The 14403-nt window shown below is 41.7% G+C and overlaps 1 protein-coding gene across 1 annotated transcript in view; it reads right to left on the bottom strand.

The window, feature by feature from the left end:
* Positions 1-14403, bottom strand: part of LOC114458315 (mitotic checkpoint serine/threonine-protein kinase BUB1-like) — a 38804-nt gene that overhangs the window by 9704 nt on the left and 14697 nt on the right. Inside the window, exons 11-19 of the mRNA XM_028440721.1 lie at positions 13648-13688; positions 13412-13531; positions 13232-13336; positions 10556-10634; positions 9407-9494; positions 9153-9318; positions 8021-8078; positions 2124-3703; positions 343-443 (exon numbers count right to left, since the gene is read on the bottom strand). Coding sequence (XP_028296522.1) covers positions 343-443; positions 2124-3703; positions 8021-8078; positions 9153-9318; positions 9407-9494; positions 10556-10634; positions 13232-13336; positions 13412-13531; positions 13648-13688 — 2338 coding nt within the window. The remainder of the gene's footprint in view (positions 1-342; positions 444-2123; positions 3704-8020; positions 8079-9152; positions 9319-9406; positions 9495-10555; positions 10635-13231; positions 13337-13411; positions 13532-13647; positions 13689-14403) is intronic.

Below are 14403 nucleotides of genomic sequence, written 5' to 3'. Positions count from 1 at the left end.
ATGTGGGTCGTAGAAAGCAGTTACCGCAAACAGTTCCAGATTTGATTAATTGCATTAATTTGATCCACTGCAATAATTTATTTGCATTTCCCCCTCCCATTTTTTGTGCCCCTTATGAGATCTGCCGACTTTACAAATTCATCAGAGGTAAACACAGCAAACAGATTGTGGGCGCATTGTGACACACTCAACACGCGCAGTCCTGATTCCCTGGGGTTTGTACCCCTTATTAGCGCATGGAGTGACGTTTTGAGCACGTTTTAATACCCCTAAACCTTTAGTGAATCTGCCCCTTAGTGTAAACATTAGTATTTGTTTTACTAAAGGATGTCAACCTCTTACCTTTAAGACCATCCTCTCTGAGCTGACAGGGTCGGTCACCTGGTACACCGTAGCAAACGCTCCTCCTCCAGCCACGCTGTCCACACGGAGCGAGCGGTCTCCTGTCAACAACCACATCAGCGAAGGTTAAACAGAGCCTCTGAGTGGCTGCAGCAGAAATCACAAACTGACAGCAGCACAACAAAGGAATTGACTCGTGTGCAGATGTGTGTGCATGATTTTAGAAACCAATGTCGGGCTCTGTTTCTCTAAATTAGAACAGTTATAACTGGTTTCTTTGTTTTTATTCCAATCCTGACTGGGGGGCGAGTCACATTTTTTATGATTTAGGGATCTATTCTCCTATGTTTTTGGCTGCGTGTCCTCAAGTCCGTTACTGCGCGCCTTCAACCCAGTTACCCCAAATTTCCACCAAATGCGTAGCTGCTGTGTTACAGCATTTTCATAAAAGTCAATGTGCCAATTTGCACCACATCCGTATGCGGTCCCTCCACAACAAGTCTCTCCATTATTTTTTTTTGTGGATGCCACAGCTGTGCTGCATGAAATTGACAAAAATAAGGTGGACAGAAGTTGTGCACAAACACACATTAAAATGTTTCTGTCTGAGCCACAGTTAAAATCTCTCTTTATTTCTGCCTCATACTAACGACAGATGAATGTTTGTTTGTGTGGAAAGCCTGATTTTTATTAATTTCTTACATTCAGAAATGATATGCGCATTAGACATAATCCTCCTCTGTCATTAATACGGTACCTGTAGATCTACAGTGTGATAGATGTGATGCGCTGGAGGTTTGAGGAAATAATGCGAGTGATTCTGCAGAGCATCCTGCTTCCTACAGAGGAGACAGATGTTTATAGTGAAACGGACCCATTCCTACATAATACGCAGTATAAAATATAAATTGATTAAAGCCTTATGTAAACGAGCCACAACTAAAGCTGAGCCTCATTTCTAAAAATGTGTGGGAACAGTTCCTGGTATTCATCCTCTCATGTGCATTTCACCAACCTCTGTATATATGACAGCTTGTTCCACTTGTTATTTACTCTGTAATGGATCGAACTGTAGCTTTACGTTGGACATTTTATGAAAATAGTTGGAGATCAGTCTGAGGTCTGTCAGAGTTTCATTTACTAAGCAGCAGCTGATGTGCACACCCGCACACAGCTGATCACCTCCACGATGCTCCACCCCCCGACCCACCCCCCGGAAAAAGAGTGGACGATACAAATGAAATATCATGAAATGTAACATTTGGTCCTAAAACTGGTAAATGTGTAAATGTAAACACATTGAGCCCCCACCACCCCCATGACAGCGTGACAGTAACTGGGCTTCTATTACAGGTTTTTTGCAAAATAAAAGCAATATTTCTAAATGTCCACAAAGTATAATTGCGCTTTGAATGTGTTTCCACTGAACGTTGTTTTAGGAAGGAGCCTCTAACTCACGTGAAATCTCATCCCTTGAGAAAATGGATGCTCAGAACCTACTTATAATATTGTGTATTCCGTTGTTGTTTCACGTCTAATGTGGCACTAATCATTTTAAAGTATAATGCTAAAAAATGTCCCGGTTTTCTCTTGTTTACACATACTGCGTACCTCAGAGAGCAGTGGTCATATGACCAGGTACGTCATGTTCTGTGATGTGTATTTGCAAAAAATTGTGCTTTTTAGCAATATTTGAGTGTTTTCAATGAGAAATAATGCTCGGTGACTAAAGACCAGTAATGGACCCTCAAAGCCCTGTTGAAGCAGCTTTAGTCTCTCACCCATGCTGAGAGTCATTTTGGGGGCGATGTTGGGCATCCTGCACTGCCAGCTGATGCAGCAGGGGTGGGCGGTGAGGGGGGGGCTGAGCGCTGACAGCAGACCTGAGATCAGCTCGCTGTCCCAGGGGTCCGACACCAGCTGAAGAGATCCAGTCCTCGCTGGACTCTTCATGGAGGCGTCCTCAGCGTCGGTCTGAGGGGGCGGGGCTGTTGTCATGGAGACGTCGAGGCTCTTTGAAGCACGAGGGCTCATGAAGGCGTCCATGTCTGAATCGACGGGGGCTTCAGGACTCCTGATGGTCATCCAGTTCACTTTGATTGGACACTCGGGGCTCATGGGAACGTCATGGTCTGAATCCTCGTGGATCGTGAAGCACTCGCTCTGCGGTCCCAAAGAGTTTATGGCGGCAGCTTTGGGCGGCTCAAGGCTGGCATACACCTCCCACCCAGGCCTGGAGGACTCGCTGGAGCAGAGGGTCTGGTCTCTGAAGGACAGTGCGGCGGGAGGCTGGGTCATGGTCTGGTCTCTGAAGGACAGGGCGGCGGGAGGCTGGGTCATGGTCTGGTCTCTGAAGGACAGGGCGGCTGGGGGCGGGGGCTGGGACATGGTCTGGTCTCTGAAGGACAGGGCGGCTGGGGGCGGGGGCTGGGACATGGTCTGGTCTCTGAAGGACAGGGCGGCTGGGGGCGGGGGCTGGGACATGGTCTGGTCTCTGAAGGACAGGGCGGCGGGGGGCGGTGGCTGGGACATGGTCTGGTCTCTGAAGGACAGGGTGGCGGGGGGCTGGGACATGGTCTGGTCTCTGAAGGACAGGGCGGCTGGGGGCGGGGGCTGGGACATGGTCTGGTCTCTGAAGGACAGGGTGGCTGGGGGCGGGGGCTGGGACATGGTCTGGTCTCTGAAGGACAGGGCGGCTGGGGGCAGGGGCTGGGACATGGTCTGGTCTCTGAAGGACAGGGCGGCGGGGGGCGGTGGCTGGGACATGGTCTGGTCTCTGAAGGACAGGGTGGCTGGGGGCGGGGGCTGGGACATGGTCTGGTCTCTGAAGGACAGGGCGGCTGGGGGCAGGGGCTGGGACATGGTCTGGTCTCTGAAGGACAGGGCGGCGGGGGGCGGTGGCTGGGACATGGTCTGGTCTCTGAAGGACAGGGTGGCGGGGGGCTGGGGCTGGGACATGGCATGGTCTCTGAAGGACAGGGTGGCGAGAGGCTGGGACATAGTCTGGTCTCTGAAGGACAGGGCAGCTGGGGGAGGGGGCTGGGTCATGGTCTGGTCTCTGAAGGACAGGGCGGCTGGGGGCGGGGGCTGGGACATGGTCTGGTCTCTGAAGGACAGGGCGGCGGGGGGCGGTGGCTGGGACATGGTCTGGTCTCTGAAGGACAGGGTGGCGAGAGGCTGGGACATAGTCTGGTCTCTGAAGGACAGGGCAGCTGGCGGTGGAGGCTGGATGATGGTGACGGAGGAGGAGGTGAGCAGAGCCTCGCCCACGATGGTGCCCTGCTGGGCCGAGGACGGCAGCAGCTGACTGACCCTCGTCTCTGAGAGCTTCTCATCACTCGGGCTCTGCTCGATGATGGGGCTGAAAGAAGAAAAGCAACGACCAATCAGCTCTATGCGTACTGACTGGTCCACTCACCAGACTTCAGCTCAGGATCAGAATATACTTTATTAAAGAGGCAATAGTATTAAAAATTCCCTTTGAATGAGGCTAAAGCAGGGTTTTTTTTTAGCCAAATTAATTCACATGTAATATTATAAGGACATTTTTGTTATTCTATCATAACAAGTCCATTTTATAGGTCTGTTTTAAAGGAAAAATGTCAGTGCAAAAGGAGGAAATGTAATTGGAAAATATATGAGACGTGTGTGAGGTTTCTTTTTTCACACATTTAAGTAGAAGCTATCAAAGGAAACTGGTGTATTTTAGTGTGGCTTATTTACACTGAAATGACAAACAATTACATTTTCTTGTGAACTTTTCATTGAACAAATTTAATAAAAACAAACAAAAGTCCCATGTGTTGTGCATTAAAGGCACCGTATGTAGTGTGCACTATTACTGGTTTAATAAAGTCATTATAATTACAATCCAACTTTTGTTGCCAGAATCTTACCACCCTGTGACACATATAGCTCCTAAGCAGTGATTACTCATGCAATCCACCTACTGGGGTTTAGAAAGAGATGATACAAACTCTTTGTATTACATATGACTAGTTGTTTTTGGACTGACTTTCATTTAAACAAATGTCTGGTGCTATTTTTTTGTTTGAGATTTAGTTGTTTAAAAAAAAAAAAGATATGGCCCAAACCGACTGGATTCCACGTAAGAAACTGGCAACCCAAATGAGAGACTCATTCTGCTCTCTGATTGGATAATCTGCTTGAAAAATATAAACACAAACAATGTAGACATCATGTCCATTGTATATTTAATTAAGAATAAATTCACTTTAAACTTTTGATCAGAAAAGGCCAAATATGATTTGTGCATGTTGACCTATTATTTTCCAAAAACAGCGAGTCCATGCTGACATGCTAGGTTAGCTTGAATAAACTGTTTATTAAAATCATACCGGCTCCACTCCAGACCCCACCTCTCAGATCAACTTGGGTGTGTCAATTGGCTTTTAACTGATACCTGCCGAATAAGGGCATGTGGAAGCCTGACAAGTTCGGTTTGGTCCCGAACAAGGCCCATGCATCACAGAGTTATTACCTTCAACGTTTTAGTAGCCTAATAAGCCTGATAAAAAAATTGTGTTTTGTTTAGTGTTACCTTCTTCTCGGCCGCTCCTGTCACTCTTCCTTCAGTCTTTCTTTTCCCATTATCCTCTTTAAAAGCTCCATACACGAGGCACCCACTATACAGTCCTCTGTCTTAGCGTATTTGACTAAATTTGCCTGATCTTTTCTCTGTGCGGGAGTGCGAAACAATTATCTGTGGCTGAGCTCTGCAGAGCTGCGCACTCAGTCAAGTGGCCTAGCAAGGCCTCAAGCTTCTTTATATGACTGATAACATTGGGAAGTGGCATCATTTACTGTATGTTCATTATTATAAATATATGTAAACTGTAACGGACTGGGTCCCACTTCATGAGTTATGTTCCACATGTAGTTTATTCAATGGTTTACAGATGTTGTAGTTTTCCATGGCCATGAAGGCATCATTGTTACGTGCAGCATTCTCTGCCACTGTTCATCTTTGTTTACATGTGTTCTGCACGTTGATTGGCTGCGAGGCTGGTGAAGGGCGGGCGTAAGCGGGAAACATTCTGTTCCCACGGGTGTTGAGCGAGGTAAATGTCGGAGTAAGACCGTCCTGTTTGTGCCCATATTATTTATTTTGGCGTCGACTTCGGGCTACAGTTGTCGGGTTGTGATAACTTCCATTAAAGGAGACATATCATGGTTTTAAATCCTTCCTTTTTACATATAAATCATACAGTTGTGGTCTAAATAAAGCGGAACTGCAATGCTTGGGTCTGAATTCCTCATTATTATAGCTCCACCCCTTTTCTGATGTGCTTCTGAGAGCAACTCGTTTTGGTGCGGTCTCTTTAAATGCAAATGAGACACTTCATACCCCGCCCCCTCTCCAGGTTGCAGAGGTGACACTCGGTTCAACTCCACCCTGTTCGGCCATTTTTGTAGTTTGATGGAAGAGATAGGATTATGTAGCGGCGCAGAAACTTTTTATTCACACGTTATTTACAAAATGTCAACAACAGAAGACTTGTCCATCCAGCTTTACATGTTCGAGCCAGAGTCGGACCCGGCGGAGCGAGATGTAAATGAAGATGATGAACCTGCAGAACAACGTCTTCATATGGATGTTAACAAGTGAGCTAACACAAGCGCTGAGCTAACGCTGCTTCATCAACCTCCACCAGTATAAAGAAGGATTTGCCGAATGACTTTGTCTGATCGAGGGTTCAATTCCTTCTATCTTTAGAGACGACGAACAGAGCACTTCTGTAAGCTGTAAATAACGCTAAAAAGTGTGATGATAAGACGTCCCTGTCATTGTTTTGTTAGCATTAGCAGTTGCACCGTCTTCATATGTTAGCGCTGTGTGCTCTCCGGGCTCGGTTGAAGTTCATCCGAACTTGTTTACTTAGAAAACTCGATTTTCGATTCTGATTTTTTCCCCCTTTAAAAAAAAAAGAAAAAAAAAAAAAAGATACTGGATTTAATTATTGCAAATATTTTCTTTTAATTGAAAAAGTGAAAACAAATCTCTGTGTTGGGAATGAAGTGCAACTGCAAAGCTTTAACTAAGAATGATAAATCCCCTGTGAGTTTGATGAAATAACAACCTGCCCAAACAAGAAGTGGTTGTAGCGGGGGTCTATCGCTAGCCGTGATTACACATGATTAAACGGGAAATCAATCTTCCAATTTTGGTTTTTAATCCCCCTCAATAAATAATCCGATTTCGTTTAATGGTGTAGCCTTACTGTGCGTACAAACGGGTCCACTCACCAGACTTCAGCTCAGGATCTACAAACTACTCGTATATCTTACTCAAGTAGAACTACTGTTACTTGATTGAAATTAGTAAATATAAGTAAATCATACATAAAATACTCAAGTACAAGTAAAAAGTAGCTCATTTAAATAGTACTCAAAGTAAAAGTTACTAGTTACTTTAACCCCCCACATTTATTTTTCATAATAAATCTTGCCACAGTGCCCTGGCATACAGTAAATATCTTATGTATAAACTTAAAAAGGAAGAAACCAAATCATGCACAATTGGAATTTAATTAATGTATACAATAAAAGGTTTGCCAAAAATTACTATTCTTTTTAAAATAAAATAATGCCAATGAATTCAATTCAAAATATAAAAATGATCAGGCTCTAAGTATAGATACATTTATGAACTCTAAAACTGAAAAAATAACCTCCATTCAATGCTGTTTTGGTGCCGTGCATTACGTTTAATCTGATTGGTCAGCAATGAGGTGATGCATTTGAATGTTGTCTGGTTATTTCATTATTTTGTAGTTTCACAATGTCCTTTGATTATTTTAAAACAAAAATAATAATTTACTCAGCAGGGCGTAGGAATGTAAAGAATTACTTCTTTTAGAAATTACAAGTAAAATTACTGATTTAGAAATATAGCCATAAAAGCAACTCAATTACAGTAACGTACTTTCACCTCTACAAAAGGCTGCAACAGTTTGCCCAAATTTAAATACCCAAATATTTCCTCTGAAAAGTAGATTTTTGATTACCACAGCAAATCTAGGAGTCGCTTTTTTAACCCTCACCATTTTCCTCCTAAGTGACCAAAACATTGCTTCCTTTAGCAATCACAGATATGTTCATATGCCTTTCTTTTTTCTTACACTTTAAACCTGATATCTGGAGGATGAAAAGAAAGAAAGCAAGAAAGAAAACAAACGTCTCGATGTCCCTCCTTAAACAGCTCCACGACCTCCCCCAGCCTCTGCCAATCTACCAGAAGCCTTTTGTGCACACGCATTGTGGAACATAACAAGGTTGCATCGGGTTGCAATGATGTAGGTCTATGGGTCATCGTTATTCATTTGGCCAAATTATATTTACCTGTTTACTGTTGTGGCACACGGCCTTGATTCCGTGCACAGTACTGCATTCACTTTGATTGACAGACTCCGCTACAGGAAGTCAAAGCCTACTGGCTGTGCGATCGTGGCGCTATTTTCTATTTGTATACGGGTCTATAGGACAAAGGCGGGACTTAAATACATTAATGTCTATGAATGACCAGAGGCAGTTGACCATAGTAAAAGACTAGTTAGGCATTTTTCCCATTACAAAAGAATGATACATAAACATAGATTTCTCAGAAACTCTGGATATCAGCTATAAGGACAAATCTTTTCCAAACAGCTTTGCTTACCTGAGTTTTTTTGCAGGCCGTACCACAAAAGCACCTTCCTCAGCATCGCTGTTTATTTCTGTAGGGCGGGAAAAAAAATTCAGGATTGGAAAACAGACCAAATTAAAATAGGAAAAAAAACTTTTTGTTTCTCTGATATGTTAAGAGAAATTTATTCAGGCAACATTTTTTTGGCGCTACGTTACCTCGGTCCTGGACCTTGTGTTTTTAGAGTCAATTTGTGTATTATTGTTCTTAATTTGTATTTTTTTTTCGCTCATTTTATATGTATTTTGTGTATATTTCTGTAGTCATTTTGTGTGTTTTTTTTCTATTAATTTTGTATATTTTTGTAATCATTTTGTGTGTTTAAATTCATTTCGTTTATTTTTTGTTGTCATTTGATGTTCCAGCGAGCTCATTTTGTCAAAAGCGCTGACTGCAGAAGGGCTTTTGCTCCATGTAGGAGCAAAAGTGACTCGACATCTTACACTGAAGTAAAGAAAACATCAAATCAATCAGCAGATGCCTCTGAAGAAGACTGGCAGCTGACAGTCGAAACACGTCAGGAGATCAAAATACATTTTCTGAAAAACTGTTGTCTGAATAAATGAAAACCGTAACATATTATTCAAAAAGAACACCAGATGAATTTGCTGGAAATAACTGTTTGTTCTATGGCATCACCACTGCAGTGAACATCTGAACGGTTTTACTGAAAAACATCAGACACAATTTAGAAAAATAAAATAAAATAAATCAACAATCAGCACATTTTCAGATTTTTGACATATATTCACTTTGAGGTCTCTGAACCTTTGCCATAATGGATCACCAGTTATAATGATGACCAGTTGAAGTGATACACCAATGTATGCTCAGGCAGTGTCAGCTGATTTCACCCTACAGTCACTAACTAAACTACCAGGTACATTTCTGCATTTTTGTTTTCATTTTGGAGTTAATTTGTGTGTTTTTGTTGTTGATTTGTATATTTTTCCATTATTTTGTATGTGTTTGTTGTTTTGTGTTTTTCTGTTAGTTTGTGTATTTTTGTATTCATTTTGTAAGTTTTTTAAATTCATTTTGTGTTTTTTTTGTTGTGATTTGGTGTTCCAACAAGTTAATTTTGTCTTTTGGACTGTAACATTACCTCGGTCCTGGAAAGTCTTGCTGCTGAAGAACTCCTTGTTGGTGCAGGGGGTGGACACGCAGTGAGCCAGCATGGCAAAGTCCGAGGTGCTGTTGGGCAGGTGGAGGGAGTTGTAGCACGCTCCCCACACGGCGCTCTCATCTGGCATCAGATCTGAAGGTGTGTCCTAATGAACCGCACATGGGAACAACAATAAGTACTGAGCAGAGACTAGGAGCTTTAAAGCAACACATGCACGTACTGTGCACACTTACGTTGGGTTTGTCAGCCTTGGTTGCTGTGGTGATGTCGGACAGAGCTCGAACTGGTTTGGGCTTCGTAGAAACGAGAGGAAGAGCGGCACTGGACACGGGCAGATGCACAGGAACGTAATCTCATCATGACACAAAAAAAAGGGTCTCAAACACATCTGAGCAAAGTGCTGTTCTAATCGTTTAATGACTTCTTTTCCTTTCCCTCCTTTTTGTGGGCGTGTCTGTGCGTTACCGTTAGTGTTCGCTGAACATTTTGTGTGGTTTAGAGCAGGGGGTGTCAACCTTTTAAGGGGGAATAAAGGGGAGAGATTTTTGGGGTCCATCCATGAAGTCAGCAAAATGATGGTCCATTGTTCTATGAATCTGTGATAACCACATTTATTTATGAATCTAAATACTATCCACTGTTATCCAGGAAAATGGGTTAAAAGTGACGAAAAATTTTGGAAAAGGTGGTGAAATGGGATTTTATAAAACACAGAAATTGGTTAAAAGTTGCAAATTAGAGTGGTCAAAAACAGACAGAAAAAGTGGTAAAAGGTTCAAAGTGTCAATATTGGAACAATTTCTTTAAACTGGCAAATAATGGGTATGAAAAATTGTGAATGTGGTAAAACTTGCAAAAATAGGCATGAAATATGATGAAAAGAGGTTAAAAATGACAATAATGAGTCAATATATGTGACATGAGGTGGAAAAGTGCTAAAAATGTGCAGAAAAGGAATTCAGGTGGCAGAAATTAGAGTAATGTAGCAAAAATGCATTAAAAAGAGCAAAAAAAGTGATAAAATTTATCAAGTTTGGTGTAGTAGCAGAAAAACGGTAAAAATAAGCAAAAATTGGATGAAAATATTCCTAAATTCCTGAAGACATCTGGCCACCCCCTCCCAGTGTCTCACAACCCCAAATGGTGTCCTGACCCCAAGGTTGAGAACCCTGGTTTAGAGGAAGCTTTTAAAACATACTGTGAAACAACCTGTTGGTACTGTCTGTGTGGGGTTTGCATGTTCTCCCTGTACTTGTAATGACTTTCTTCCAACCATCCAAAATTATTCATGTTAAACAAACAAATGAATAAATGAAAAACAGGCAAAGTCTGCTGTGCAACTTAAAGGATGTGGCGATGCCAACACAGCGTGTGCCTTTTACCTGCCGTTTTCCTTATCACTGTCCTGGAAAATGGTAAAAGATGCTTTTGGTGGAGGTTTGGTCACCACAGAGACGTTTCCTATAAATTACAGCCAGAAAAGGAAAGCATCAGCTGCAGGAAAACAAAATGGACCCAGAGAAAGAGGAACCTCTATAGCCCTGCAGATATGACAAAAAGATGTTAACTTCAGGAAGAAAACATGAACATTTGTACATGGGGGGGTTTTGAGTAGCTGAATCAATTTTTAATGGGATCCACGGCATAATGGGTATAATCTTCCTAGGGCTGGGCAATATGGACCAAAACTCATATCTTGATATTTTTTTTCTCAAAATGGCAATATACGATATAAATCTTGATACGGCTGCACAATATGTGCCACATTTGGCTTGTTCCGCTATGAGGGACAGCATGTGTGAGTGAGTTCTGTAGTGTTGCTTGTTTAGGGGTAGTTCTAGGTTAGGACGCAACTGTGCTTCTCATGCTTTTCTGAGAAGTAGCATAAGCAGCAACTCCTAAAACAAGTATTTTGATATAAGATAAGCTATAAATTAAAATATATATATAAATACATGAGATATTGCAATTTTCTATATCACAAAAATATAAAACTCGTTATACCTTGAATCCTAATATATTGATCAGCCCTAAATGTTCCTGAGAAATGAATGAAAACGTGTAAATTAATTCATGTTGTAATGGGGATTTATAGTTGTGTGCGAAAGTCAGGGCACCCCTTTAAAAACAGCATATTTTATATATTTAAAAAGTTATATTCATATTTACTGTCTCTCTGGTATATGGGAAAAAAAAGACAATATTGTCAGGAAACATTAATGCATAGTTACATTTTATTTTATAAATTGAACAAAATTACAAAAATGAAAAACATAAATTTGGCATGTGCAAAAGTCGGGGCACCCTACAGCATCAGTACCTTCAGTACTTAGTAACACCCCCTCTGGCAGATATCACAGCTTGTAAATGCTTCTTATAGCCAACAACATGTCTCTGGATTCTATTATTTGGGATTTTTCCCCATTCTTCCTTGCAAAAGGCTTCCAGTTCTGCAATATTCCTAGGACGTCTTGCGTGCACAGCTCTTTTAAGATCTACCCACAGATTTTCGATAATGTTTAAGTCGGGAGACTGTGAAGGCCATTCCAAAACCTTCAGCTTGCGTTTCTTGAAGTAGTCCATGGTGGATTTGGAGGTATGTTTAGGATCATTATCCTGTTGTAGAAGCCATCCTCTTTTCAGCTTTAGCTTTTTTACAGATGCTGTGATATTTGCCTCCAGAATTTGCTGGTATTTAATTGAATCCATTCTTCCCTCCACCCGAGCAATGTTTCCTGTCCCACTGGCTGCAACACAACCCCAAAGCATGATGGATCCACCCCCATATTTAACAGTTGGCAAGGTGTTCTTTTCATGAAATGCTGTTCCTTTTTTTCTCCAAACATACCTTTGCTTATTGTGGCCAAAGAGTTCTATTTTAACTTCATCAGTCCACAGCACTTGTTTCCAAAAGTCATCAGGCTTCTGTAGATGTTCTGTTGCATATTTTTGACGTATTTTATGATGAGGTTTTTTTCTACAGACTCTTCCATGAAGGTCTTGTTTGTGCAAGTATCGGCGCACAGTGGAAGGGTGCACCACCACTCCTGAGTCTGCTAAATCTTCCTGGAGGTCTTTTGAAGTCAAATGTGGGTTTTGGTTTACCTTTCTGACCAGACTACGAGCTGTTCTCTCCGAGAGTTTCCTTGGTCTTCCAGATCTCTTCTTGACCTCCACAGTTCCCCTCACCTGCCATCTCTTAATTATGCCTCGCACTGTGGAAACTGCAAGCTGAAAACGCTTTGCTATCTTCTTGTAGCCCTCCCCGGCATTGTGGGCATCAATTACTTTCATTTTTTCTGTCTTACACAGCTTCTTAGAGGAACCCATGGTTGCTGAGTGTTTGTACAAGGTTTGTGGAGTCGCCGTATTTAAGAAACCCTCAAAATGGCACCAGCTGGCACTCCCTAATGACAATTGTTGACACATGCTTCAGGACCAATGAGCTGGTAGAGGTCTGAGCTTGTAAAAAGAATCTGACACTTTGAAACTCTCAGGGTGCCCCGACTTTTGCACATGCCAAAATTATGTTTTTCATTTTTGTAATTTTGTTCAATTTATAAAATAAAATGTAATTATGCATTAATGTTTCCTGACAATATTGTCTTTTTTTTCACATATACCAGAGAGACAGTAAATATGAATATAACTTTTTAAATATATAAAATATGCTGTTTTTAAAGGGGTGCCCTGACTTTCGCACACAACTGTAAATCAAATTGTTCACTCTTTAAAGGGCATCTTTGTCATACACAGTTGTGACTGTAAACAAATCGCAATTTTCCCCTTTCCATGTGTAGAGCATTGTGGTATCTTATATCTTGCTCTGGATGCAATTTACAGTATTTTCAGCTATTTCATGACAATCCTTGTCCCCAAAAACCTACATTTTGCCACAAAGATCAGGTTTCTAAGTCTAACAGAACTAAAGTTATTTTAAAATTGAAATTTGATTTTGAGTGAGAACCAATGGTGTGCCAGTGTGGTTCCCATTAAAAATGGATTCAGCATTTACTGAAACCCCCCCCCCCCCATGTACAAAATGGAGGAACGCGAACCTGTCCCAGCGTCAAACTCATTCCTCTGAGCCTCGTGCAGTATCGTCGTGTTGCTGAACGGTTCTTCCAGAAACGTGGGAGCCTGAAACATGTCCATGATCACACCTGAGACACACACACAGCCCTGAGTTAGACGCGCACACACACACAGCACAATGGGGGCCATCCGTCGCCGCTCACCCAGCGCTTCACGTGTGTTGACGGTGGGCGACGGCAGCACGCGAGAGGGCGTGGCTTGGACGTAGCCCAGCGAAGTGTTGGGAGTGACGTGAGAGAGGTTGGCCGTGACGCTCTGAGAAACTGATGAAAAAATAAAAACATGTTTGGTTAGCTTAGCACGTAGCAATGCTGGTTCTACAAGATCGAACTTTGCCTTTATGGACATCTGTAGTTTTAGGTGAATTAATTTGACTTACGGTCAAGTCTCTCCTCTGTCTCCAGTGGCTGAGCCATATCTCTGAGGAAACAAAGACACTTAGATCAGATGTAGGCAAGAGGTGGCCCTATGTCTATCGCCCCTAAAACTAATGAACAAAATGACTCCCAAAACACACAAAACTACCGCAAAATACAACAAGAATACTCAGAAATAATGCACAAAAGTAAACTAAAAAAAAAACCAATGGCCTTCATGTAACAACCATATTCACGCAAGCTTCGGTATTTATCAATTCTTACGATCAGATCTGAGCTCGTGTACAATAATCTGAGTGTGTGGATTTCAAAATAATGTATTAAACAAGCCTCCGCTGTCATTAAAGCATAAGCAATCAAATCAAAACTGATTATTAAAAGGAATTAAACAAAATATAATGAATTTCAAAAGCCCACATTATTACTGTCACCACTTTTCTTTTTTTGCAGTTAGACATGGGAAAGTATTTGAATATATGATGACCATATAAATAATTATGTTCATGCAGGGCACCTGTCTGTGTTCTATTAAATAAAAATATTGATGATTAAGCAATTGATGTTTTTTGGCTCTCAGTGGGAGGGGCTAAAATGTCTCAATCTCAAATGCAGTCCATGAATCAGTCACAAATCCATTCGCTGATATATGGCGATATTTTGCCGTGCGATAAATCATCGATCCAAAAAGTGACCAAATCAATTTTTAAATCATGTTTTTAACGGGGAAAAAAATGGAATTATGCTAACATATGCATAGC

The sequence above is a fragment of the Gouania willdenowi genome (assembly GCF_900634775.1).
Source record: "Gouania willdenowi chromosome 24 unlocalized genomic scaffold, fGouWil2.1 scaffold_320_arrow_ctg1, whole genome shotgun sequence".
In the NCBI taxonomy this organism is placed as follows: domain Eukaryota; kingdom Metazoa; phylum Chordata; class Actinopteri; order Blenniiformes; family Gobiesocidae; genus Gouania; species Gouania willdenowi.
Note: the sequence above shows the minus strand (reverse complement) of the source record. Positions and strands in the feature narration are given on the sequence as shown.